This window comes from Pinus tabuliformis, chromosome 5_1 (assembly GCF_031772625.1).
Source record: "Pinus tabuliformis cultivar Carrire ecotype Pingquan chromosome 5_1, CPIR1, whole genome shotgun sequence".
NCBI lineage: Eukaryota > Viridiplantae > Streptophyta > Pinopsida > Pinales > Pinaceae > Pinus > Pinus tabuliformis.
In genome coordinates this window covers 980,241,180-980,269,137 of record NC_142305.1, presented here as the reverse complement: position 1 = coordinate 980,269,137, position 27,958 = coordinate 980,241,180, and the positions used below count along the sequence as shown (strand labels likewise).

Below are 27,958 nucleotides of genomic sequence, written 5' to 3'. Positions count from 1 at the left end.
TTAGTTGAGGATGTGGGTGACTGTTTTGTAGATGTTTCCAGAAATCACGATAGCTGTGCATTTTTAGCTGTTTCTGAATACACAGCTATCTGTTACTGGTTTTTACCTATTCCAGGAACATGATTCTGCATATCGGAAACTGGTACACCAAAATTTGAACTGTTTGTTAATTACAGCCATCTGTTGCTGGTTTCCCAGTAATTATAAACAAATAATAGGAAGGATATTTTTGAAAGTTAATTTTTAACTTTTGGGATTTAGAAATAGCTTCAGATTGGGCGTGTTTAACATACCAAGCGGGTCATGGATGAAATGCCTGCCACTACATGTTTTGTAATGAACATAGTGTTTTGTTAGACATCATATAGATTAATGAAATGTCTTTTCTGTTTGTTAGCTCCCATTATTTTTGACAGCTTGTAACATCAGCATGGTGTATGTGCTCATCAGGTGAAAGTAGATTTTGGTGACAAGGAGACATGGGAGTATTTGTTCAAAGATTACTGGATTGAGCTAAAGGAAAAACTATCCTTGACATTAGAAGAGATTCTGAAGGCTACACATCCTTTCAAGGATGCTGATTTTGCTGAAGATGCAGAATCAGATGAGACATTTGATGGAATTGATGCATCAGTCTCTAGTTCGGACAGTGAAATGAATCAGTTTGTTGAGGAGCAGTATAACATTGGAAGGAAGAGAAGGAGAAGGTCTAGAAAGTTTGTGCCTGGGGAGCAGCATAATATAGGATTGGAGCAAGAGACAAGGAGGAAAGAAATATCTTCGACTAGAGAGTTCAGCAGTTGGGCTTCAAAGGAACTTTTAGAGTTTATTGGATATTTGAAAGAAGATGCTGAAAAGGCTATTTCTCTTTTTGAGGTTCAGCAACTCTTGCTAACATATATAAAAGAGAATAGACTTCAGGATCCTCGCAAGAGAAGTCTGATTATTTGTGATGAGAGATTGCGCAACTTATTTGGAAAACCTACTGTGGGACAGTTTGAGATGTTAAAGCTTCTTGAGTCACACCTTCCTTCAAAGCAGTCATGCTTTGTGGAAGGAAACTCAACACATTTAAGTCAAGGGTCTCCAACTGATAATGATTACAATATTGAACTTGATGACAGTAGGGAGAAAGTTGGCAAGAGTGTGACTGATAAAAGGCGCAAGTCACGCAAAAAGATGGATGATAAAGTACCAAGATCTAATCCAAATGATTTTGCTGCAATAAATGTACATAATATTGGGTTAATTTACATGCGGCGTACTTTAATTGAAGATTTGCTGGAAGATCTTACGAGCTTCAATGCCAAAATTGTTGGTTCTTTCGTGCGGATAAGAATATATGGAGGGAATCGGCAAGAGGTGTATTACCGGCTTGTTCAAGTTGTCGGTAATGTGAACATTTTTGGTTAAATTCCTGTAAATTTTTGCAGTTATTCATCTGTTATGTTGAGCTTAGCTAGCAGTTGGATTTCACTTCTTGATATTGTATAACATGTCTAATTTATTTAATACATTTTATAGGTACAAAGAAGGTTGTGGATGCTTATAATACAGGGAGAAAGATAACAGATATTATTCTTGAAATCTTGAATTTGACAAAAAAGGAGGATGTATCCATCGATGCAGTGTCTAATCAGGACTTTACCGAGGTAATTACAAGCTGGATTTTAATAACCTGCATTGAATATTGAATACAGAAGATAAAGTTAGGAATTGTCATATTTTTCAGAAGATGTCAAATCAATTTTCTATGTATTGGTTACCTTGAATTACATTGCACTTTATTCAAAGGTTTCATCTTCTGTGTGGTCATGGTTTATTTTATTCTTACTTTTTATCATTAAAAATGCACAGTTTTATGATACTTAGCACAGTAGCTCAGCATGCTTGACAGGATTTCCATCTATCTTAATCTTCAGATTGTATAGCTACTTCTGTCTGATGAAAACTCTCTCTCTCTGAGATTGTTGTTAGAGAACTTGATTCTCATATCCTATTTTGTAGAGGTCCTGTAAAACAGATAAGCATTCCCTCTAGTTGGTCCCCTCCAATAAATATTTTTAACATCATTATAGATAAGGAACTTATCAAAATGATTTTCCCAATTTTCTGACTGTTCCTTTATGTGGGTGTACAGCAGATGGAAGTTTGAGTTAAGACCCCTAGCTTGTGGGGTTCAATTTTTCCTTTCTTCAACCCTGACCTTTTCTATATCTTGTTTTTATCTTGAATCTTCAAAGAGGAAGACACATGAACTTGGTTTCTTAATGTCAATATATTAATACATATGTTTTTGAGAATTTGTCAATAGATACATTATAGCTTCCTTCGATTTTTTTTAACTGAGTGCTTCTGATCAACACGATCAAGCAGTAACTACTCTATTTTTGATCTTCAATGGACAGAAACCTCTTGCCACAATAAAGAAGTCACTTTTCGGCTAAGAGGCCATGAGTTGGGGAATTCTCTTGTGCCAAAGCTGCTTGGAACTTGTACCTGGACCCACCTATCTTTTGCATAACACTTGAGCATGGGTGTAAGCATGAACATTCCTTCTTCATGCTGGCAGTTTCCAACATTCTGAGTGATATTCTCCATGTTTTCCTTAAATGAGAAATCAATCTCACGTTTGTTTGGTTCAATTCCTTTTGTCATTCTGGAGGCGTCTTTCTAGGTCTAGGCTGTGAAGTTTTGAACCTCCAAAAAGGGTAATTGCATTCCCTTACTGTACTAGCCCTAATGATTGCACCTCTATGTCCCTCTTCTATTGCCCAAAACTTTAGAGTTGTGTTTCTTTCACACTCAAGCTAGGAGGCTGTATAAAGGGAGTAGGAGCTACAATGCTACATTTAACAAGGGGGTATGGGCTTGCTTTGTTACAACAAAATCCGACACCCAGTGCAAATCGTCACTAAGCGACTTAGACAATGTGCAACAAATGGGAGTCTTACCACTATCATCTCAGCACTACACCCCTCTTTAGTGAAGGATACAATTCAACACAAGGGAGGCGGGGGTATGGGCTGACCTTGTTACAACAAAATCCAACACCTAGTCAAATCCTCACTAAGTGATTTAGACAATGTGCAACAAATGGGAGTCTTACCACTATCATCTCAGCAACTACTCCCCTCTTTAGTGAAGGATACAATTCAACACAATGGAAGCTTCCTTGGTAGGGCTTAGGGATCAGGCAACCCAAGGATCTTAAGCTAAATGCCCCCTAAGGATCCTACTATGTAAATCCACCTAATGTAGGTATAGCAAATTAGGGTTTGAGGTGGATAGAGTAGTAAATTTAAGATTTGGGTTCAAGGGAGTGATGGGTCTTTATAAAGGTTATGGTTGACGTAAAGAGTCTCAAATAGGTTTCCCAAACACACCAAATAATGAAAATACTCAAGGATGCTATAAACCAGGGTTTTAGACCTACAAATTGCAACAAAACAATAGTTTATAACAACAAAAAATTCAGCCGTTAAAATTGTGCAAGCTCTAAATGAAGGCTAAATTAAAGAGTAAACTAAGGACAAAGTTACAATAAATTTTGATGGTTAATAAGGTTTATAACAACAAATAAAACCTTGACGTCGGCTCTAGAAAGTGGTTGAAAAATGCACGAAAAACTTAAATTTTGCTTCTCTAATGTACTTTAAAACAATGCCTAACCCTAGGGCATATAACAACAAGAATTTAAGTTAGAAATCATTTTTTTGGATTCAATTGCGTTAAGTAAGTCATTCATCTATGACCATTTCCATGAGAGGTAGTCGTAATTGACTAATTTTTCATGATTTTTATTTTTTTAACTGAAACGGGTATGTTTTTTATTTATTTGAAGGTAGATGGTTGGGCCAAAGCCTAAACAACCAAGAGTACAGTTCTCCTTATCCTCTTTCTTATGCTAGGATGGATTACAATTCTGTCAAGAGAAGCAAGATTGGTATGATATCTCGTCATTAATGTTGAGCTGTCCCTTCTGAAGAGCGCACCCTTTATTTGCCATGAGGTCTGCTTCACTGTTCGAATTCCTTAGAATGTGGTAGAATTTGTAGGTGTCGAATTCAAGGAGGGTTCTCTTTAATGCGCTGAGAATTTTGTTGAGGCTTGCATTATTGAACAGTTCCTCCATGTTGAGTTTTTTGATTAGTATTTATGAGTCTCCAAATGCTTGAAAGTCTTTGATGCCTCTTTCCCTTGCAATTTGGCATGCTTTGAGGAGAGCTAGAATCTCTGCTTGATTGTTGGTTTTTTGCCCAATACCCCAGCAAAAGCAATCCCTTCTTGAGCCATCCAGAGAGTACATAATACCCCCTGCTCCAGCAACATCGGGGTTCCCTTTGGAAGCCCCATCAAAGAAAATCGAGGTTAGATGTTGTTGCCTCCACCAATCTTGGAAAGTGATGTCAGAATCTCTTTTTCGCCATTCAGGGTTTGCAATGGGGGGGACCAGGGGGAGCTTTCGAGGCAAAGGGGAAAGAGAATCCAACCATCTCTTTTCTTCAGGAAGGAGAGTGAGGTCTTCTTTAAAGTAAGATTGCTGGACTGCTTCTAAAAGGAGGGATTTTTCTTTGGTTGCTACTTTCAAGGGAGTATAAGAGATTTCTTTGAAAATCTATTCATTCCGGGTCAACCAAATTTGCCAACATACGTATTTGGGGATGGCGATCCAAATTCTATTCCATAGAGATTTAGTGGGAATATTGTGGGGATATAGGTGGCTCCATGAGGCAAATAACTCTGCTACAAAATCATGGCCCGGGGGGGCAATCTGGAGTTCATGGAGAATGTAGCCCCATACTTCTTTAGCAAAATAGCAGTCAATAAAGAGGTGTTTAGTTGTTTCAGTATTGCTTCTGCAGAGGGCACATCTATGCGGTCCTGCGTAGCTTCTCTTGGCTAGATTTTCTCCTGTTAGGACTCTGTTATGCACCAAAATCCAGAAAAAAAATTGACTTTGGGAAGACCTCCAGGATCCCATACTTTTTTCCAGAAACTGGGCGGATGATTGTTGATTTTTGTTGGGTGAAGGCGTTGTAACCAGCAGCTGTGGTATACCTTCCTGAGTGTCCCCATCCCCATGTGTCCTTCATGCTTCGATGAACTGGTGCTGCCTCTTCAAGCAATTCGATGAGCCGATTTTGTTGCTGCAAGAGTCTAACAGGGACGCCGTGGAAGTCCCAACAGCACCAATTGCCTTTGCTGTCCCACCTAGAAAGATCGTAGACGCTATTGATGCCAGTGCGTTGGAGCCACTCCTTTATATCTGCGATGTCTTCAGACTCAGATAGCGGAGCACGATCCATAATGCGATCGTCCCACAGAGAGGTTTTCTTTCCATTTCCGGGCACGTGATACACCTTCTCTCTGAAGAAGTGTAGACTTTTTTCGGCATAAATTCCAGGTTTGGGAGCAGTTAACTGAGATGCAGGCTTGCAGATTCTGTAGCGCAGGACCATCTGCGTACTTGTGCAAGAGTGATTGACTGACCGGGTGCTGTGGATCACAATGCAATTTCCATAGGATTTTGCCACCAAGCACAAGGTTAACCATCGCAGGATCGCGAATCTGTAAACCGCCCTCTATGATGTCTCTTTTGACTGTGTCCCAGTTGATCAGGTGAATTTTTTCCTGATTCCCTTTCCCCCCTTGCCATAGAAAATCCCTCAGGAGTTTAGATATTTGATCCATCACATTTTTAGGAGCAAGAAGAAAAGCAACTTGGTAAATTGGCAACGCAGACAACAAAGTTTTACTAAGAAATACTTTTCCTCCTTTTGTTAACCAGTAGCCTCCCCAAGATGAGATTTTTGTTTTGATTTTGCTGATAATGTCGCTCCACAGATCCCTTTTGTTAATTCCATTTGTAATGGGCAAACCCAAGTATTTGATCTTGTCCCATTTTGCATAGGCTTTAAAGCCCAGGATTTGAGATATGCTCATGAGCTCTTGTTGTTCCATATTCCAACCATAAATTTCACTCTTTCTTTCACTTACTAAGGCTCCTGTTACCCTGCAATAGCATTTGAGGACTGAGTCAAACGCCATTGCAATTCTGAGAGAGGCTCCTCTGAGAAGAATAGAGTCATCCGCAAACAGGGCATGGTTTAAGGGATCTATGCCATGGGAAATTCTGAGGCCAGGTAGTGACCCAGTGTCTCTCTCAGTAGTGAGCTTTCTGCTCAGAGATTCAGCCAACATAATGTATAGAAAAGGAGAGAGGGGGCAGCCCTGCCTAAGGCCTCTCTGGGCATGAAAGAAGCCAGTAGGGCGCCCATTAACCAGGGGGGCAATCTAGGGATTGTCAATACAGGCTTTTATAAGATTCACAAACTGGTTCGAGAACCCAAAGGAGCGTAAGACTTTGATGAGGAAGGTGTGATTAACCCTATCAAAAGCATTCACCATGTCTAGTTTTATCAACATTCCTTTTTCTTTTTGCTGTTTACTTGAGTGAATTGTCTCCTGCACTTGGATGACATTATCCAAGATGTGTCTACCTTCAACAAATCCTCCTTGGGAGGAGGAGATGAGCCTTTTGAGTAATGGTTTAATTTTGTTTGCTAGCAGCTTGGCCAAAATTTTGTAGGAGGCGTTACATAGAGATATGGGTCTGAATCTGGCAAAGGTTTCTGGGTTGGCCTCTTTTGGAATTAGTGCGAGGTAGGTGGAATTGGTTCCTCCTCCTATCTTAGCTTTCTTTTGGAACCCTCTTATCATTTTCTGGAGGTCATATTTAATGGTATCCCAACAAATCTTGTAGAAGTGGATGGTGAATTTGTCGGGCCTAGGAGCCTTATCAGGTTCCATAGACCAAATAACATTAATTATTTCTTCCTTCGTGAAGGGTTTGATGAGAGCATGGTTTTCTTCTGAGCTGACAAGGAAAGGGATGTTTGAGAGGAGCTCCGCTGAGTCTTCCTTGCTGCCTTGTGTCCCTGCAGCAAAAAGCTTTTTGAAGTGACTTTCTGCTGCCTCTTTTATTTGTGCAAACCCTTTGCAGATCTGCCCTTCTTCAATTATGATTTCCGAAATATGATTCCGTGAGAGTCTAGCTCTATATTGGCGATGAAAGAAAGAGGTGTTTCGATCCCCAACCTTCTTCCATTCTAAAGGATCGGAGGGAAGAGCGTTGGGCTTCTACCTCTTTGCCTATCATCTCTAAGGTGATATCCTTGTGTTCCATTTCAACTTGTATGTCCTCCAAAGTCTGCACTATTTCTTTCCTTTCGCTGGTTGGATTTGGAGCATGTTTTTTATCCATTCTTTTAAGGCTTGTTTTGCTGCCTTGAGCTTTTGCTCCCAAACATAACATGGTGATCCTGAGATTGGTTTGGCCCAAGCTTCTTTCACTGTTTCCATGAAACCATCCCTTTCAATCCAGAGGGGGCTGAAGCGAAAAGGAAGAGGACCCAAGTCTTCTTCATCCTCCAAGAGCAGCTGAATGGGCTTATGGTCTGAAGTTAATTTGGGGAGGATTTTTGTATTGATTATCTTGTTGTTCATCATCAGCGAGCTTTGAACTAAGAATCTGTCCAGACGAGCAGATATGTGTTCCTCCCCTGTCCTGTTATTTGTCCATGTATAAAGACCTCTTATTGGGCTAAAATCAAGGAGGTCCCATTGCTGGATGAGATCTTCCACAAAAGGAAGCAAATGGTCTCTACTGCTGTTGCCCCCTCTCTTTTCTTTGGGCTTCAGAACTATGTTTAGATCTCTAGCAAGGATTATGTTATTGGGGTTATGCTGCTCTAAGAATGCTAGGAGGGAATTCCAACATTCTCTTTTTTCAGAGTAAAGAACTGGAACATAAAGATTGAAGAGTGAGATAGTCAACTTACTTGCACAATGCTTTAATTCTGTGAAGATCCAGTGTTGAGTTTCGAAGGAGTTGTTCAGGTGGAAGAGATCTTTTGTCCATAGGGTAACCAGCCCCCCTGAAGGGCCCCTTGAGCTTATTGCTTTGCCTGCGTTTTTCTTCCACTTGTACTGATGTCGAGGAGGGCTTGCCCTTCGATTTTTGTCTCTTGGAGCATGAGAATATCTGGTGGTTTGATTTTTAGTAGATCCTTGACTGCTTCTATTTTCATGTGCGTCCCCAGACCTCTACAGTTCCAAGAGACAAGATGCATTATTTACTAGATGGGGGCAGGGATCCTCCCTTAGGAGGCCTTGTTCTGGTATTTCTCCCAATCGACATCTCTATCATGGGCTGGCTGCCTTGAGTTTTAAGTCTTTCAGCGCCCTCCTCCCTTGCTTCTTTATGGGATTTCCTTCCGGCTCTTTTTGATGGACGCTCGTAGATATCGTCTTTCGATGATCCTGAGCTATTTGCTGGCTTTTTCCTTGTGACTTCTGCGTATGAGGGCTTGGAGGGGCTGCCTTTGGAAGCCTCTGGGTGGCCTGCTTCTTCGTCTTCTTTGTTGGAGTTGGATGTTCCTTCCTGGTTTACGTTTTCTGGGATTATTTATGAGGGTTGGGTTTGACTGCTTTCTTTATCATTTGGGTTTGGACCATTTTCTTCGGTGGGTTTGGAGCTGTTGGGGGCCTCCTTTTGAGTGACTTTCCCCCTACCTTTTTTTTGCTGCGATGCTTTCTGGACTAGGGTCCATTGCTTGCCATTGTGAATCTTTGCTTGTTCCTCTGCCTTTTTCTTGCAGTGTTTTGCGAAATGGCCGTGACCATGGCAGTGTCTACATTTAAAAGGGAGCTGTTCGTAATCCAATTCTTGAACATGCGTCCATCTGGCGACCGTTAGCTTGATTGCTTCTGGCAGTCCCTCCTCCAGATCGACTTCGACACATATGCGGGCACACGAATACTGATCTTTTTTGACTGCTTGGTCTATGTATTTTCCTAGAGCGTTGCCGATTAGCTGAAGAGACTTTTGGTTCCAGCAGTGGAGGGGAAGATGGGGCAAATGCACCCAGACGGGAACAACTGATGGAACATCTTGAGCAGGGTCAAAATCGAGTGACCATTTGTTCAAATATAATCCTTGTGGACCCATAAAATATGGTCCGTTCCTGAAGATTAAGCTTCTGCCCTCTGCACTTTCGAAGACGAAAATGAAGTAGCCCATGCCCACAAAGTAGCTTTTTATGGCTTCTTTGGTTAAGGGGATCCAGTTTCTCTGAACCCACTCTTCAACAGATTTTGGTGAAGGCCAGAGGCTAGTGAACGAAGATTCAGAGCTGCGCTGCATGTTTCTCCTTCCAGGAGTGCAACAGAGGGTATGCTGTCCATTTTCTTCACAAATTTCTGTTGCATGGCGGAAGTGGTTCTCTTAATGCAAGCTGCTATCATCGTTTTGAAAGCCATAACCTCTGGGGGAAGAGGGGGGAGGCGGACCCCCGCTGGAGTCCATTGGAGAGCCGAGGGGCTCAAGAGCTGCTATGCGCAACAGCTAGAGGGGGCACGCAGAGCAGAGTCGGCAGACCTAGTTTGCAGCAGAGAGGCAGCGTGCGCGGTTAAATGACAATAGGTAAAGTATTCACTAATTTCTCATGATTTTTGAATAGTCCACTGAGCACTCATTGCATCGGGTTATGCTCACAGGGGTGAAGAAGTGGGATTGAAACTAGTGAAATGAATCACATTGCATCAATCATCACTTCCCAGGCTTGCACCTGGTAACCAGGACTTCCCGGGAGGTCACCCATCCAAGATTGCTTCTGGCTCAAGCGCGCTTAACTGTGGAGTTTTCCCCACAATCAATCCCAATGAAAACCCCTCAATACTTAAAGACTTTAAATGCTGAAAATATAAGATTATGCTGTAATTTTATTTTATTTCATCATATAAAAAAAATATGATTTTTGTATTTCAAAAGATTGCCATAAGTGAGATAGACTACTGCCTTCTCAATCTAGGTCATATGGAGTCTAGGATACAAACAATTTTAGGGTTTATTTGAAGTGATTCTAAATCCAAACAAACTGTAACTGAACCTAGGGTTTGAGATTTAAGTTCTCAATTTTTTGGATGATTAAGGGAAAGAAAAACCTATCTTTAATTCTCAAATACTTGGAGGAAGGGTTTAGTTCAACAAGGGACAATGAAGCAAATACCAAATAAATTGACTTAGCACAATGGCATTAATCTTGTGGAACATAACACCAAGATGAAACAAATCTATGTTGCAGGAAACGCCCAAATTAGTGGCGTATCGGTATTGGGATGGCCCGAAACGCTGAAATGGGGCTGAAATGCCGCCGGTCGTACCGTACAACGTTTTGTGATTTCGAAATGCCAGATTGTATGGCCACGTTTCGTGATTTCGGAACGCTGGATGGTACAACCCGTGGCGTTTCAATTGCAACAGGTTGAGTTTGGCGGCCGTAAAGCAAAAAATATTTTTTTTGGGCCATCTCAAGGAATGGGCCTTTTTGGGCCATCTCAAGGAATAGAAAGAGGGCGTGGGCCCCATCTAACACCAAAACACACTAATAAACCAAATTTTATGTGGTTGTTAGCTAAATTTAATAAAAAAAATTACAAATGGAATTCTCTAGAAGATGAGTAGAATAGAATTCTCTAGAAACGCTATGAGCCTCTTCTTTTGTTTAAAAAGGCACTTCATTCACTCATTTCTCACACATTGTTTTGCAAGAAGAGTTTCCTATACCAGTAGCAAGGAGTTTATATGTGTTTTGGAGCAGGGGCAACTAGAGGAAGGGCATGGGCAACAACTAGTTGGGTGAGTTTTTGTTAATTTTTGGTATGTTCTATGCTAGAGCAATTTATTTAAATTTTCACAATTGGCAATCACATCAGCATTATGATAAACTGCAGATAGAACATAAATATAAAACGCAGAAGACAAGCCAAGACAAGAGGACACAAGATATGGCGCAAGCCAGGGACAAACCCCACAATGTGTGGGGAAACCCTTTGATCAAATCTTCTTTTATCTTCAAAGTTCAGCAGAGAGAGAGAGATAGAGTACAATGATTTTAAGTCAATACTTGACTTGCCAAATAGGAGATCAGACATCAGAGATCTTCACCTTGAAGATGACACAATGAGGTTGCAGATCTGATCCCAAGGACTGAAGATATGTAGCAGATGAACAGCTCAGTCAGTTACCCATATTACTGAAGCTTTCCTTCCATGAGACTCTCCTTCCTTTGCTGCTTCACTGATCATGTCAAGGCTGCTAATCTGGTACCTTTCATAAGGACTGGTGCATGGCAGACCTGGTCATTTGTTAGGGCACCCTCTGAGAGCCACAACACCTTAACCATGCCCCACAGTTCACCTGATTACTGCAGCTAGCTTTCATACAATCCTCCAATGATACGCTGCCTTATAGGGCTGCTTACCTTCTGAACGCAGCTACTAGATAAAGGCCTCCAACTGCTGGCTATGGCCTGCGGCCTAGCCCAGCAGTGGACAGTTGGACTGCAACTACGTTCCTTCAAACAGTGATTCAAACAGCCCTTACATAGCAGCCTCAATCTCCTCTTTATAACGGATTCTCCTTCCCTTTAAATCGAGCTTAGGAGCAATACTAACATGCTCAAACAGCCTTGCTGTCACCTACAGCAATGTGACATTATCATTGATCCTTCATGCTGTAATATAGTTACCTTGCTGCGTTTTAGATTCACTTTCCTGCTGCGTCTAAGGGTCCTTTCATACTGTGATAAGGTCTCCTTTAACTACAGCCTTCCTCCTTTATTTGCTGCTGATTATGACCTCCTTTAGGACTGTGACTAGGGCAGCACTAGCCCTACTTTGACAGCGGATTAGGGCACACCTGCACTGCAGCTTAAACTCCTTGTTTGGACTGCGGTTTAAGGCACAGTTTTACAGCTGCTTGAGGCCTCCATTTTCGGTGACTGGAACCTCCTTCTTTGACTGCGGATAAGGCAGATTTTGACTGTGGATAAGGAGCTGTGCATAGGGTCAATAGACAGCGGATTCAGGCCTTCATTTAGGGTCTATATTAGCCCTCCTTTCATCTGCAGATTGAGCCTCTTGAGACAGCGTATAGGGGCTTATTCATGCTGCACATAAGTCTCCTCTTATCTGCATTTAGATCTTCTTATAAGCCTGCGGCTAGGGCATCATCTGCACTGCGGCTAGGGCACAACTGTACTGTGGCTAGGGCATCAGCTACTGCGGCTAGGGCATCAGCTACTGCGGCTAGGGCATCAGCAAATGTATATTTTAGGTGTCCCTCCTTCTCCAAAAACCCAAGACGTGGAGAGGAGAACACACCAAGAATGTGTGTTAAAATGACTTCAAATCCTCACCAATTTATACTAGAACGTAGATGATGAATAGACACGTCTATTGGGCTTCTGAGCCTACTCAAGTTGCTGGTCGGCTTGGTAATAATTATATAAACAAAATAAATACATATCTCTATAAATACTTATCGGAATCGGATGATCTTTGGATCAATCCTACACCTCTCGACGAGAGGGATCCAATAAAAATATCAGCTGTCATAAATAAGCTGATCCACATGGAGTTTGGCCCTAGTTGCCAATTTAACAGTTTTTCATTTCTTAATTTTGCATCATTCATGGCTTCTCAAAGTTATGTTTCAAGTGCCCCTAAATTGGGTGAGTTTTTTATTTTGTATTATTGTAATTTTGCAAGTAGGCAGCAAAAATATTATCCACTATGGAAGTATGTTACCAAAGTGAAGCAGATGGGTTCCGATGGTACATGGGAATGGAAGTGCAATTTATGCAAAAATGAAAAGACCTTCATGGGTTCTTACACAAGACTCAAGAGTGAAGGCTCACATTTTGCATGAAGAGATAAAGGGTATTGATGTGTGTGCACATACCAAAAATGCAGAGGCGAGGGCTAAATTCAAGAAAGAGATCGATGATGCTCAAAGGTTGAAGGATCAAAGAAGCAAAATCGGCATGTGCACTACCAATCCTCGCATGTCTGATAATGTTGAGCCAAGGATTGTTCATGAAGCAAGAAAGAGGAGGGCACTAGAAGTAGAATTAGAGTTAGCCATCAACTCCAATTCAAGACAACAGATTGTTGAAAATGCTTGATAACCAAGGGAGAGAAGAAGTTGACTCAAGAGTGGCAAGGGCCATCTTTGCTTGTGGCATCCCCTTTAATATGGTTCGATACCCATATTGGTAGGATTTGGTGAGAGCGATTAACAAAGCTCCTCAATGTTACAAGGGCCCAAACTATGGAAAAGTCAGAACAATTTTGCTGAAGAAAGAGAGGCCACTTCTTGATGATGTTTTGAAACCAATTCATAGCTCATGGGGTTGTTTATGGCTTTCTATTATCTCTTATGGCTGGACTGATACAAGACACAAGCCTTTGATTAATGTCATTACATCATCACCAAAAGGAGCCATGTTCATCAAAGCAAAAGATTGTTCGGGTGAGATAAAGGATAGTAAGTTCATTGTTGATATTTTAATTTCTGCTATTGAACAAGTAGGTCCAAAAAATGTGGTGCAAGTTATCACAGATAATGCGCCTGTTTGCAAAGCTGCAGGCTTGATTGTTGAGAGTAGATATAATCACATATTTTGGACTCCTTGCATTCTCCACAATTTGAATATGATTTTAGAAGAGATTGAGGCAAAAACATAATGGATTAAGGAGGTCATAGGGCAGGCTAGGGAGATTATAAAATTCATCACCAACCACCACCAATCTCAAGCAATATATCGAGAATACTCCAAATTGGAGTTGTTGAAAGTTGCTGAGACAAGATATGCCTCAAACTTCATCATGTTGCGTCACCTTGTTGAAGTTAAAAATGCATTAATGAATATGGTGAGGATGGTGTTGGTTGATGAAGATTGGTAGAGTAAGATTGATCTCTTGCTCAAGTTCACATCACCTGCATTTGATCTTCTCCGAGCTGCAAACATAGAGATACCTTTCCTAGGAGAGGTTTATGATGGCATGGATACCATGTTTGAAAAACTGTGGAAATTATTACACAGGAGGCTCCCACTCTTCTTTTTGTGGATTTTGATTTTGCTAACAAGTGAGGTCCATTATTGTTATTAGGTGGAATAGCTTCAACACTCCATTGCACACTTTGGCACATGCTCTGAATCCAAAATTTTATGATGAAGAATTCATTGCTGAAAGCAATGGGAAGAGGAAGGCTCCACATAAGGACAAGGAGGTGGCCAATGGAGTGAAGAAAGCCTTTCAGAGGATATTTCCAACTTCTTTACAAACTGATGTAAGGCAATAATTTGCCTATTTTGCTGCTGGATTAGAGGATTTTGCAGACATATCAACTTTGGATGAGAGGAGGACCATGGACCCATGTTAAATTTGGAAACTAGGGACAAACTCCATGTGGGTCATCTTATTTATGGCAGCTGATATTTTTCTTGGATCCCTCTCATCGAGAGGTGTAGGATTGATATAAAGATCATCTGATTCCGATAAGTATTCATGGAGATATGAATTTATTTGTGTTATAAGACAATTCGTCAAGGTCGGCCAGCGACCAAATAACCCAAACATGTGCTCAACGTTTTAGTATAAAAGGAGATGACTTGAGAGTCATTTCACACACTTCACTCTTGATTTCTCTCCACTTGTTTTGGGTTTTAGTGTGAGAGAAATCTAGGAGGAAGTAGCTTTAAGACGTAGGAGGAAAGGAGGGTTACAATTTGCCCTAGCCGTAGTCCTAGCAGAGCCTTAGCCGCATTCAAGAAGAAGATATACGTTGTCCTAACCTAGAGGATGCAGTCATGAAGAGATGCCCTAATCCTCCACGCTGTCTCAAGGGTAACCTAGCCATAGTCAAGAAGAGGATATACGTTGTCCTTAATATAAATATGATGCCCTAACCGCAGTCTAGACTAGGAGGTGAAACTGCTGTCCAAGCCATGCACTTATCCACAATCAAAGAAGAGCTAATGCTGCCCTAAACGAAGTCTTACAAGAAGGGTTATAACCGCAGCTTTTGGAGGAACCATAGCTGGAGTAAAACATGCCCTAGCCGCAGAGAATAGACGGTATAATGAAACCCTTAGACACAACTAACAACAAGGCAGTTTAAGGACCGTTCTAGGGCTCATTGAAGGATATCCAAACTATGGTTAGAACGCTGAACTGTTAAGGGCTAAACGTTGTTGTGTTGAGCATAACCAAAAGCCAATCGCTGTTGTGCTAGGCCTCAGGCCATAGCACCATAGTTGGGCTTGCGTTGAGCTGTTAAGAGCTGTCATATACCCTATGGCAGCAACCTAGCAAGGAAGGAGTTCACCTTCAGCAAGCCACAGTCTTTTAAGGTTTGTTTGGGGCAGATTGGAGAACATTAAGGTTACTGCAATATGCACTAACAAACAGGGTTGGAGCAGCATGCCAAAGTGTGAAGACTGTTGATGATAAAGGCTGCCCAAAATACATGGAATAGTATGACAGCAGTATGGCAAACATGGAATAGCAATGACAGTAGGACAACAACAATGGCATAGTGCAATGATGGCACAACGAGACAGCCGCAACAACAAACCATGAAGTTTGAATGCATACTAATGTGATAGTACAACAAGATGCATGGGCAGCGTAATAGCACTGATGACATGTGGCAGCAAAAGCACATTGGGATAGTTGTAGCAATGCTACATAGTGGGACAACAACATGGTGCTGCAAGGGACAACGACATGGTAAGTGGTACAACAGGACATGGTGCTTGTTGGAGCTTGGTAGATCCTCATCGCATGCCTCACTCTCGACTTTTGATTTTTCTTTAGCCTTCTCAACAATTTGTACCTTCAACTCCATCTCTTTTTCAAAGCACTGGCTTTGAACAACATCATTCCATTCTTTTGTTATTTGTCTAAGTTCCTTTTCAAGCTTTCTCCCTTCATTCCCAAATTCAATTGATCTTGTAGTAGCCATTGTATCTGATTCCAGATGGTCAATAATGCCTGGAGCTGGTGGTATTTGATTCTACATGTTTGTCTCTTCCTTGGCACAAAGCAATATAACACAATTGTTTATGCTTGATGAATTTTCATGAAAAACATCTAGTTTCCCATTGTTACTTCTATCAATAGCTTTTCTATCGTCATTTGAAGTTCCACGCTTTTGAATTGCTATAGCAATTTTTTCTCACTGTATCATTACAGGCCCCTTGATCTTGATTTATGATGCCTAAGCCAATGGATTCTTCTGTTGCGACATCCTTCGTTTCCTCATGCAAACGTGTTAGGGTGTGCAATTTTCCTTCTTGTGTGCCTCTACAGGCTCCACCATCCTCAACTTTGTTTGAAGCCTCAAGGTCTTGGATTTCAAAATTTGCAAAACCAGCGACCTACAAAATGTTTGATACCACCTTAAAAGAAAGGTCAAAGTCCTGGACATCCAGATTTCCTTCTACATTGTTTTATAAGTCACCTAACATTTCTTCCTCTCTATCCTGACAGTCTTCAGCACTGAATTTCTGAAGCCTCAACCACTTGGCCTTCAGTGACAGTCACACCATCGTTCACCATCTTCTCACCAACTGTATCTTCGATGCCAATAAGTTCCCCAACCCGAGCTCCCAAAGAGCTTAAGGCATCCCAGTGACAAGAATTGTGGTCTTGGTGTTTTCATCCTGATATTGAGAGCCATCATCAGTTTTCCCATCCATCATTTTTCCTGAATAAAAAACAGGTTCACCATCTTTCTTATAAGCATCACAAATGTCACTAGTAGAAATTGGAACGGCAGAAATGCCCAATTTCACAGAATTTCCACTGCTTGGTGTAACAAGCTACCCAATTTTCTTCAAGGTTGATGGTTGGGCACTTAAAGATTTTTGCTCTGCAATATACCATTTCTTTGTCTCTTGACAAATCCTGGTTCGCTTTGGAAACCCGGGCTGATAGTGTTGATCTATTTTCCTAGAGGAACCTGATTCTAATACAAGTACATCTGTTTGCAAGGCTGCAGATGTTCAAGTCAAAGCATCGGGTAAAACATCTATATTTTGCATTGTAATCACAGTGGTGTCTGGTATTCCTTTCTCTTTCACATGGCCCTTCTATTCATTCATCTTCTAGTGATTTTAAGGTCTTCTTCTTCTTTCTGTAGCTCTTGGGCCTCATAATCCATGTCTCCTACAATATCTTGCACTTCACCTTTTGGATGATTATTGATATAATTAAGTGAATGGACATTATCCCCCACTTTAAAAGTCTTACGGGCCATTAATTGAACCTGCTATTGATGATGTCATAAGTGTTTGTGCCCTTAGAGATGTTGTCCTTCTTCGAACAGGTTTTTCATTCTTTTCCAGAGGATATAGCCATGACCAATCTTTCAGGTGTGCCTTTGCCCATGCATCAGCTTCCCTTGCTAAGTTCTTGTGAAGCTCTTCAAGCTTCCACCAAGTCTCTCCATATTCCTTCCCTAAAACTGATTCCAGTTGCTCCATCTTTAAACAACCCTGCAGGCTAGCAGGAGAACCAGCTCTGATACCACTGTAATGTCCTAGGGTAATTTTTGGCCCAAGGCTTCTCTGTTTGTTAGGGTTACACTAAATCCACAAGGTTATACTACAACAAAATTCATTTATTCAACAATAGGCAGCATTGAAATAGCACAACATCTCCACTGTAACAGTGATATGATTCTTTTAACAACACAATAGTAGCAGTGCAACAATGATAGAGTTCCACAACAAGATAATTGTTTAAACAAAACCACAGTAGGAGTGGGGTTAACTGTCCCAAAACAGTAACTGTATCTAATCAAAATCCACCAAATTATTCAGTCAATACTCAACAGCTTGGTTGTTGACCAAACTATTTTAGTTCTATGCTACCAGATTAATGAACAGCTAACTAATTGACAACAACTTGTCTTCTAATTTGGCTAATATTGACCAATCCACTTCACTATGTGCCATAGAAGTTGTAGTTCAACAGCCATGAATCTATTCCTTTTCTCACCAAAACAAATTAAAAATTTGCCTCAAAACATTACGCTGCCAGATCTTAGGCCTGAGGCCCTGTGTCCCTGCCACTACCGCGAGAAATGCTTGTGTTGTCCTTAATAACCTCGGATTTGTCCTCCAAGTGAGCCACAGATCTTACTGTCCTTAAACACCCACAGATCAAGTCTTCCAATTGAAGAGAGAACTTCTCAATGTGCCAAAACAGTCCTGATCTGTTCCAAGAAAAAAGTTGTGTCAGAACAAGGAAAAAGGTGTCTAGGTAGGGTGGGATCAGCTCCACCGGAACTAGACAAAAGGATTAGATAGGGTGGGATCACCTCCACCGAAGCCAGCCAATCAAGAATAAGGGTATTAAGCCCTCAGAGCCTCAGCTCAAGAAAACAGAGATATCAAATCCAAATCCACGATAAAAAGTGATTCCAACTCTCTTTTATTTATATGTTTCCTCATGGGATTTTCTCAAATGTGAGGGGTTGCAAGTGACATCCCCAATTTGGGCTTTTTGCCCCGGCCAACCCAAAAAATTACCCAATGTTGCCCAACCATTGGATAATTGGTTTTCCCACTCTATCAAGACTATGGCCTACAGGGTTGGATATGCTACTTCATCCTCCTGTGGGCAATTAGTCAATTGGGGACATTACACAACTAAGCATCACAATAATCCACACGACATGCCTACGTCTACTACAAGTTCAGTTTACCAACCATTACAAGATTCGAAATCACCCCTTAAACATAACTTGGAGATCAAAAATAAGATTGAAAGACCATTAGCACTAACTAGTTCCACTTCAAGCATGTAAAACCCTTACTTATGTGCACAATTACAGAATGTGGTCCCATACTATATTGACAAGGCTCTAGCCTTATATCAATGCCCATTATGAGATCATATTGTGGGGATCATCATCCATTGCAATGATGATCTCACTTATGCTTAATGAACATTATAGCACAAGTAAACCAACAACATATCTCGTCATTCTTGTGATCATGGTTATTACTACTATTGTGTTCTCTCTTGGTAGAACCATTTATGTGTTGATGCTAAATATGCACTACTAAGATATGGTTATATGAGTTAGTGTAACACAACCCCCTCCACCTTAAAATGCTTTGTACCCAAAGAATGTAAGAGGGGGGTATTTATTTTATATGTTCGTATTTGCTCTTGAAATATTCTTTAGCATGCATGTCCTTCATTTGATGAGGTATTGTCTAGATCTCGAAGATTTCAAGTGTCAATAGAAGTCTTCAAGTTCAAGAAGTTTGTCATCAAAATGAAAACGATTTTTGTGAATTTTCAAGATCATTCTTCGCAACTTAGACTCTAATATCATATCAAAGAAAGACCTTAAAGAAAGTTAAATTTTTACTAGCAAGCCTCATTCCACGATCAAACTGTAGTCCTATTAATGGGATGTTCAAATAAATTATCAACGTTTTTGATAATTTAATTCATCTCTTGAATTTCAAAAGCTAAAGATTTTGGTGATGATGTTTTGACATGATAACATTTTGTTAAGGAGGCTAAAACTTCTTTGCACATCATTTTTCAATGAGATGTCAGGACACCAATTGGAATGGAAGGGAAAAACTATTGAGCTTGTACTTTTGACCTTACCAATTGAACTCAATAATTGAATTATGAAACTCATAGTGAAGACATTGAACTTCTCCATCCATTATACCCAAATATCCACATCAATTTCCAAAGGTAAGGACTTCATGGTGAAAGCTTGTATAAATAACTTCACCTTGTTGCATATTCCCATAGAAGGAAGAGTATTTTAATAGCAACCATTATTTGGAAACTTTTAACCTAATTGACAACAAGGTTTAATCTCCTAGCAAGGCCAATATCAATGAATTTGTGAATACTTTTGAAATTTGCTAACACTATCACATTAACTTTCTTAACATAACCCTTCACCATAGGATTTATAGCCAAAGAAACTTTTGGCATGGACTCTTCTTCTTATTCCAAGCATCCTCAACTGTGTCTTCACTCCTAGCAGACTTCCTAAGTCTTCTTCTTCTTCGATATTTCAATTTCACAAAGATATTGTTTCTTCTAGTAATTGCTTTGCTTGAGGTTTCTTTTATCCCAATTCATACTACTTCCCTTGGTCGTGTCTTTCTCAATGTTGCAGTTATCGTTATCAGGATATTATCGACAAGGGAAAAAATGGGGAAAAAATCGAAAAAAATCGTAATAATCGGGAAAAAATCGTAAAATACAAAAATAATCATTTTTTCCAATTTTTTTAATATCTAAAGAATCTACAACATAAAATAAATACATTGACACATAAATATGATAAAAGAACTAATATATAAGATCTGTAATATCATTTCTAGTGCTACATCACACATAACAGTGAATCATATCCTGAATAGTAAGTCCCAACTCCTGAGTCCCAACTCAGCGTCAAAATATCAACAAAAAATATAATAATGTATCTCATATCATGAGTCATAATGTCATATATAATGAAATGAACCAAATAACTAAAGTCTAATACTACTGATTTCCTCTGCCCCTCTTGCGAGAAAATGCAATAGCTTTCCCTTTCCCTCTAGATGTAGATGCCCGTGGAGTTGGCAGTAGACTCTGTTGTGCTCTAGAAGCTGAAAAACTAGGAGCTACAGGAGGTAGACCACGTCCTCTACCGGTGGCAAGGGTAGCCTGGGTAGGTGGTGTCACCTCCTCCTCCTCCTCCTCCCCCTCTACGCCTTCCACTACCTCCTGCTCTAACCAATCATTGCCTCTCAACCTCAACCCTCCATGCAGCAGTGGTGTCAATCCCATCCAATGAGATGGCCTCCATATCAGGTATCCTCTCAAGTTGCCTCGCCCACAATCGAAAATTATAGTAACCGTAGACCATGTCATTAATTCGTTGGGACTCCAACCTGTACAAAGATCATGAAATAATAATTATAAAAAAAAAATATTGTTTAATGAATTCAAAAAATTAATTGGAAATTTGCAATATTTTAAGTTTTAAATTTAACCTGTTGTGCTTCTTGTTGTGTATTTTTTCAAATACACTCCAGTTGTGCTCGCATCCTGAGGAGCTACATGTTTGGATGAGGATTCGAATGGCAAGCTTTTGCAGATGGGGTACCCTGGCACCATACATTCTCCACCATGCATCTACAACAAAATTACAAATAAAATTTAAATAAACATAAGAAAAAAATGAAATTTGAAAGTTGAAGCAAAGTACGAAGTTATGAACTTGAAGAGACAATAAAATTTGAAACAAACTAAAAAATACCTGGCATTTTAATCATCCTATCAGTCACAACCATCTCAAATCCAAATGTGCCACCTGCCATCCTGTATGTCTCCATTTCTTTGGAGATTTCTGTACGTTTTGCTGGAGATCGCACCATTCTCTAAACAGAGGTTAAGAATCCATCCAAGATCTCAGCATCAAATACGAACCCACATGGGTAAGAAAATGCGGGGTTCAGGTAGATCCCTGCAGCATGAATGGGACAATGGAGTGTGTTGTTCCATCGTTCATCAATCACTTCCCATAGGAGTTGTTTCTGAAACCCCTCATCTCCCTTATCATCATAGTAGGCCCGAATGGATTCTTTGGCCTTGTCCATGGCCTCATACAAATAGCCCATTGCAGGCTTCTCACCATCAACTAATCGAAGAACCTTTACCAAAGGTTCAATAACGGTGCACACCTTCTGTATTCCCGCCTAGAAGTCTTCCTGGTATGAAACTAATCTGCATATGGCCTCTCCCTCTGGTTTGCGGCTCATTGTCAAAGCATGCCACTCCTCTGAAAGAAACATTCTCTTCACATCCCACATAGAATTCAAGAGGTTTGAAGAGATATGAAACTAGTTGCAAACCGTGTAATGGCGGGGCGCACCAACTCTTTGTTGTTGGTGAATTTTCTCGTCAAGCTACGCACAGATGTATGATTATATATAAATTTTGTAATTCTTTTTGAAGAGTCAACAATATCTTTGATAAAGGAAATTTTTCCTATGTCCTCCAACATCAAATCAATACAATGTGCAGCACAAGGTGTCCAAAATTGGCTCTACATCAAGATGCTCCTTATACACCTGGGCTTTTCTCATGATTTCATTACTTGGATTATGGCTTGCATCACCACCACTACCTACAGTGTTCTCATCAATGGATCTGCCTCCCACTTCTTTCATGCTGAGCATGGTCTCAGGCAAGGCTGCCCCCTCTCCCCCTTACTCTTTTTAATTGTTATGGATGGGCTTAGCCGTCTACTAGCTAAAGCTAAAAGAGATGGCAGCCTATGTGGCCTCAAGATATCTGAATCCTGCTACCTCACTCATCTCCTTTTTGTGGATGATGTTCTCATTTTCCTTGATGGGAGCATCCGAGACACACTCACTTTCTCCAAAATCCTCTCCCTCTTCTCGATGGCTACTGGTATGCAAGCTAATCAAGGGAAATCCACCATTACCTTAGCCCTCACTTCCATCCAGGAGTCACAACTTGCTCAGCAGCACTTCCCTTATTGCATCATCCCCCTTGACAGGGGTTTCAAATATCTGGGATTTTGGATAAAGCCTCTCAGCCAGAAAATAGCAGATTGGGTCTGGCTTGTCACCAAGTTGGAAAAAAGCCTTTCTAATTGGAGTCATAGATACTTATCCAGAGCTGGCAGATTAGTGCTCATCAAATCTGTTCTTGAGGCCACCCCTGTTTTCTAGATGGCATTAGCATGGATACCCAGGAACATTTTGGCCCGACTAAAATAGCTTTGTAGCAAATATCTCTGGAATGGCCATCAAGACAAAAAGATATTTGCCTGGGTCAGCTGGGAACAAGATCGCCTTGACCAAAAAATGGGGAGGATGGGGGCTAAAAGACCTATCCCTTTTTGCACAAGCCCTGGCTGCAAAAATGGGTTGGACATTATTGACCGGGCAGAATCTATGGACTACAATTTCATATCACAAGTACATTTGGCCACATCAAATTATGGATTGGGTTCGCATGCCAAGCTGGCCTAGAACAGGTATATCTTCAGTATGGAAGGCTCTTCTACACTCCCTGCCTAGCAACAATCTTGTCTGGAGAATAAATGATGGATCAAAAGCTCGCATTGGATTGGACCCCTGGACTGGGGGAGGAGGTAGATTCCAGCTATCAAGAGAACTCATCCAACACCTTAATTCTCACGAGATAAAGCTAATGGCACACATAGCGGAACCATTGAATACCAACATCTTCTCACAGGGATGGAAATCTGCCCAACAACTCCTCCTAAGTGGCATCAGGAATGGCATGATTACATAAATGAACTGTGTGAATCACACATCAAGATTAAGGAAGGACCAGATGAACTTGTTTGGAGACTTGCTGAGAATGGCATTTATTCCCCAAAGGTCGGATACCTCAACCTGATTTCACACAAACAACTGGAGCAAACAGTAGTATGGTGGAAGAGTATCTGGAAGCCTGTATCGCCACCAAGAACAAGACTGTTATTTTGGTGTATCCTCAGAAATAAACTCCCCACTAGAGAATCACTATCACACTTGGGACAACAAGCTATGACATGGCACAACAAGGACATGGTGCTTGCATAGGACAGCAAGCAATCATGGTGCAACAATATGATGCATGCAACATGATGACAAGGTGCAGCACTATGATGGGTGATGGAGTCACCTGGGAGAATCAGTTGAAGCGGCATGTCTTCAACTGAGTTCAGCTACCTCATGTATCATCTACTTAGAGATGATCTATGCTCTTATTTAAGATAAGTCAAAGTGTTGACTTCTGTTGTAAATGTACTATCTCTCTCTCTCTCTCTCTCTCTGCTGAGCTATTGAAGAACATATAGGAAGAATTGATCAAGGGTTTCCCCACATTGGGGTTTGTCCCTGGCTAGTGCCACATCTTGTGTCCTCTTGTCTTGGCTTGTCTTTTGCGATTTATGTTTATGTTCTATCTGTAGTTTACCTTAATGCTGATGTGAGTGCTAATCTCGAAAAGATATTGAGCTAATTGTGAAAATTGAAATAAATTTCTCTAAGCATTGAACATACCTAAAATTAACATGGTATCGGAGCTGAGATGGAGACAATGCCCAAGCTAGAGTGAAAGAGCAATCACCGAAGACAATTAGGAAAGGACAAAAGGATCAATGTGTTCCTCATCCCTCTTCAAATTCACTAAGGGTGAAGTAGAAGCAGAGAATATTATCAAAATGGCGCAGTGGAAGTTTCTAATGGCCTACCTAAAGATCACTTCATTGGGAAGTCCGGATCTAAGGGTGGAAGGAAAGGCAGATGCCTTGGTTGCAATAAGTTTGGCGATTATGCGAAGGAGTGTCCGAATGGTAGAGACACATCTCTTGATGAAGTTAACAATCATTCTAGGGACATATTCAATGATCAAAAGAATGACAGGTAATGCAGGTCATCAAGGAAATGGCCGACTCTTCAAATAAAGCAAGGAACCCCAGGTCTGAAGAATAAAATGTTGTTTTTATAAGATAAAGAAGCATTATCTTGTATTGGCCCTCTCCTTTAGTTCTTTGGGAATCTGGCTTATTGACTGTAGTGCTTCAAGGCACTTCATCGGATAGAAGGGTGCACTCTCTAATTTGGTAGAGATGGAAACAATCGTGGGATTATACTTGGAGCCGATGCCACCATATCTCGGAAAGGGTGTAGGGAATGTTACCACTCAATTAAATGAGGGTAATTCGATTCATTTACAGAATCTCTTTTATGTACCTGATTGCAAGAAGAACCTGGTGTCCATTTCGGCAATGGAAGTCAAAGGTTACAGGGTGGCACTCATCGATGGAAAGGTACGTGTTTGAAAATAGAATTTTCAAAGATACTTTTTCTCATGGGTTCAGGGTTAGCAATTTGTATCAAGTAACAGGATGGCCCATTGGGGATCATGTCAATCGACATATCTCATCTATAGCACTGGAGGTCTACTTATTATGGGACCCTACCCGATGTGAGTCAAATGGTGACAGGGATGCTTGGATTCAAGAAGAGCATGAAGGTACATGTCCGAGATGTATCAAATGAAAATCTTACAAGGGGGTCATTCCCCTCATGTAGAGGGTCTACTGATTTGGAACAACCTGAGGGGTTTGAGATTCATGATCAGGAATCTCATGTATGCACGTGGAAGAAAGCCCTCTATGGCTTGAAGCAAGACACCCCGAGCCTAATATGATAGGATTGATAATTGTCTGATGAAGCTGAGATTCACTAAAAGTGAAGCCGATCCAAACCATTGTTTGAAGGTTGTGGATGATAGACCTCTCATACCGACACCTTATGAGAAACGACCTATTTTTGACAGGTGCATACCCTCTCACTTGAAGAAGTAAGAGGGAGTTGGATTCCAGATATGGAATGGTAAACTGCAAGCTCGTGACTACCTCGAGGATCTTAACTTTTACAAGTTATATGGTGGTGATGCCGGACCAGATTTGGGAAATGCCTCTAAGTTTCATAAACTCATTTGCATTGATGTTCTTGGTGAACTTTCGTTCGGACATATGTTTTGCAGTTAGCATGGTGAGCTCATATTTGGTTCAGCCTCACTCGATTGGTGCCAAGAATCTTCTGAGATATCTTCGGGGCACAATCTCATGGATTGAGATACACTGTCGGAAATATGAAGTTGCATGATTATTCGAATGCTGACTAGGTAGGCAATGTGGAGGATCACTAGAGCTCTTCTTAGTGCTGGTTGTATTTGGGTTCTGCTTCGGTATCATGGATGAGCAGGAAGCAAAAGTCGGTTGCTATAAGCACCGTTGAGACCGAATACATAACTACGAGTATAATCTCGTGTGAAGTTGCCTGGTTGTGGAAGCTCATCAGTGAGCTGTTTGTACACATGATGAATACCACTGTGATTCTTTGTGACAACCAGGGGGGATTCGATTGTTGAGGAATCCCGTATTCGATGATTGCTTCAGCAGATATACATCAGATACTACCTTATTTGGGATATGGTAAGTCGATGAGCGAGGAGGCTCCATCGCATTGAGACTGATGTACAGGTCGCATACACTTTGTCAAAGCCCTGGGGAAAGATCAAATCTGTGATTTTCCCGAACGACTTGGAGTCGTTGAGAGACCTTTGTAAAATGGTCCTGCATGTTGTATGCATTGAGCTTTGGGAGCTCTGGGGGGCTTGGGGTACTTATTGGAGCGACATACGACCACAGGGCGACTCACCCTCCCCTGGTGGTGCGCTATGTACAGGGTGACAGGTTCAACCTTCCCCTGTGATACCCCGTGGCGACTGTGAAACAGGATGATAAGTTCTCTTGTGGGCCAGGATGATTAGTTCTCTCGTGGAAACTGTGAAACAGGATGATTAGTTCTCCTATGGGCCGGGATGATTAGTTCTCTCATTGCAACTGTGGTACAGGATGATTCGTTCTCCTATAGACAGGATGATTAGTTCTCTTGTCGAGGCATCCTACCCATGCAGTCTGGGACCCATGGGAAGTACCTCTCATCTAATCATTGAGCAGGGAAACGGGGTTAGGGACCATAGTAGTACTATCGATGGACGCATTGTTGTATCTACCGTACTCCCTATGCTAGGATGACCTCCATTGATCTGGGATCAATATGAGTGATTTGAGAAACTCTCTTGTGATATTGATCTAGGATCAATAAAACTGACTTCGGATCAGTAGAGAATGGTATGAGACATTTTCGATCAATTCTTCTTCTTCATGGTTCAGCAGAGTTGAGCAGTGCAGGGCACTGATGGCAGAGATAGTACAGTTGGACATATGGATCAGCGGATGGAGTTCTCCCTAGTTGAGAGGGAGTGTTAAATTTGGCAACTAGGGACAAACTCCATGTGGGTCATCTTATTTATGGCAGTTGATATTTTTCTTGGATCCCACTCATCGAGAGGTGTAGGATTGATCTAAAGATCATCCGATTCTGATAAGTATTCATGGAGATATGAATTTATTTGTGTTATAAGACAATTCGTCAAGGTCGGCCAACAACCAAATAACCCACACATGTGCTCAACGTTTTAGTGTAAAAGGAGATGACTTGAGAGTCATTTAACACACACTTCATTCTTGATTTCTCTCCACTTGTTTTGGGTTTTAGTGTGAGAGAAATCTAGGAGGAAGTAGCCCTAAGACACAGGAGGAAAGGCAGGTTACAATCTGCCCTAGCCGCAGCCCTAGCACAACCCTAGCCGCAGTCAAGAAGAAGATATACACTGTCCTAACCTAGAGGACGCAGTCATGAAGAGATGCCCTAATCCTCCACGCTGTCTCAAGGGTAACCTAGCCATAGTCAAGAAGAGGATATACACTGCCCTTAATATAAGTATGAAGCCCTAACCACACTCTCGACTAGGAGGTGAAACTGCTGTCCAAGCCATGCACTTATCCACAATCAAAGAAGAGATAATGCTGCCCTAAACGAAGTCTTACAAGAAGGGTTATAACCGCAACTTTTGGAGGAACCATAGCTGGAGTAAAACATGCCCTAGCCGCAGAGAATAGAAGGTATAATGCAGCCCTTAGACACATCTAACAGCAAGGCAGTTTAAGGACTGTTCTAGGGCTCATTGAAGGATATCCGAACTATGGTTAGAAGGTTGAAGTGTTGAGGGCTAAACGTTGTTGTGTTGAGCATAACCAAAAGCCAATTGCTGTTGTGCTAGGCCTCAAGCCATAGCACCACAACTGGGCTTGCGTTGAGCTGTTAAAAGCTGTCATATACCCTATGGCAGCAAGCTAGCAAGGAAGGAGTTCACCTTCAGCAAGCCATAGTCTTTTAGGGTTTGTTTGGGGCAGATTGGAGAACATTAAGGTTATTGCAATATGCACTAACAAACAGGGTTGGAGCAACATGCCAAAGTGTGAAGACTGTTGATGATAAAGGCTGCCCAGAATACATGGAATTATATGAAAGTAGTATGGCAAACATGGAATAGCAATGACAGTGGGACAACAACAATGGCATAATGCAATGATGGCATAACGGGACAG

General features: G+C 41.2%; 1 protein-coding gene across 1 annotated transcript in view; it reads left to right on the top strand.

Moving 5' to 3' along the window:
• The window catches only part of LOC149168013 (zinc finger CCCH domain-containing protein 19-like), a 121,901-nt gene that overhangs the window by 5,935 nt on the left and 88,008 nt on the right, over positions 1-27,958 (top strand). Inside the window, exons 4-5 of the mRNA XM_089433294.1 lie at positions 451-1,390; positions 1,525-1,652. Of these exons, the coding sequence (XP_089289420.1) occupies positions 451-1,390; positions 1,525-1,652 (1,068 nt within the window). The remainder of the gene's footprint in view (positions 1-450; positions 1,391-1,524; positions 1,653-27,958) is intronic.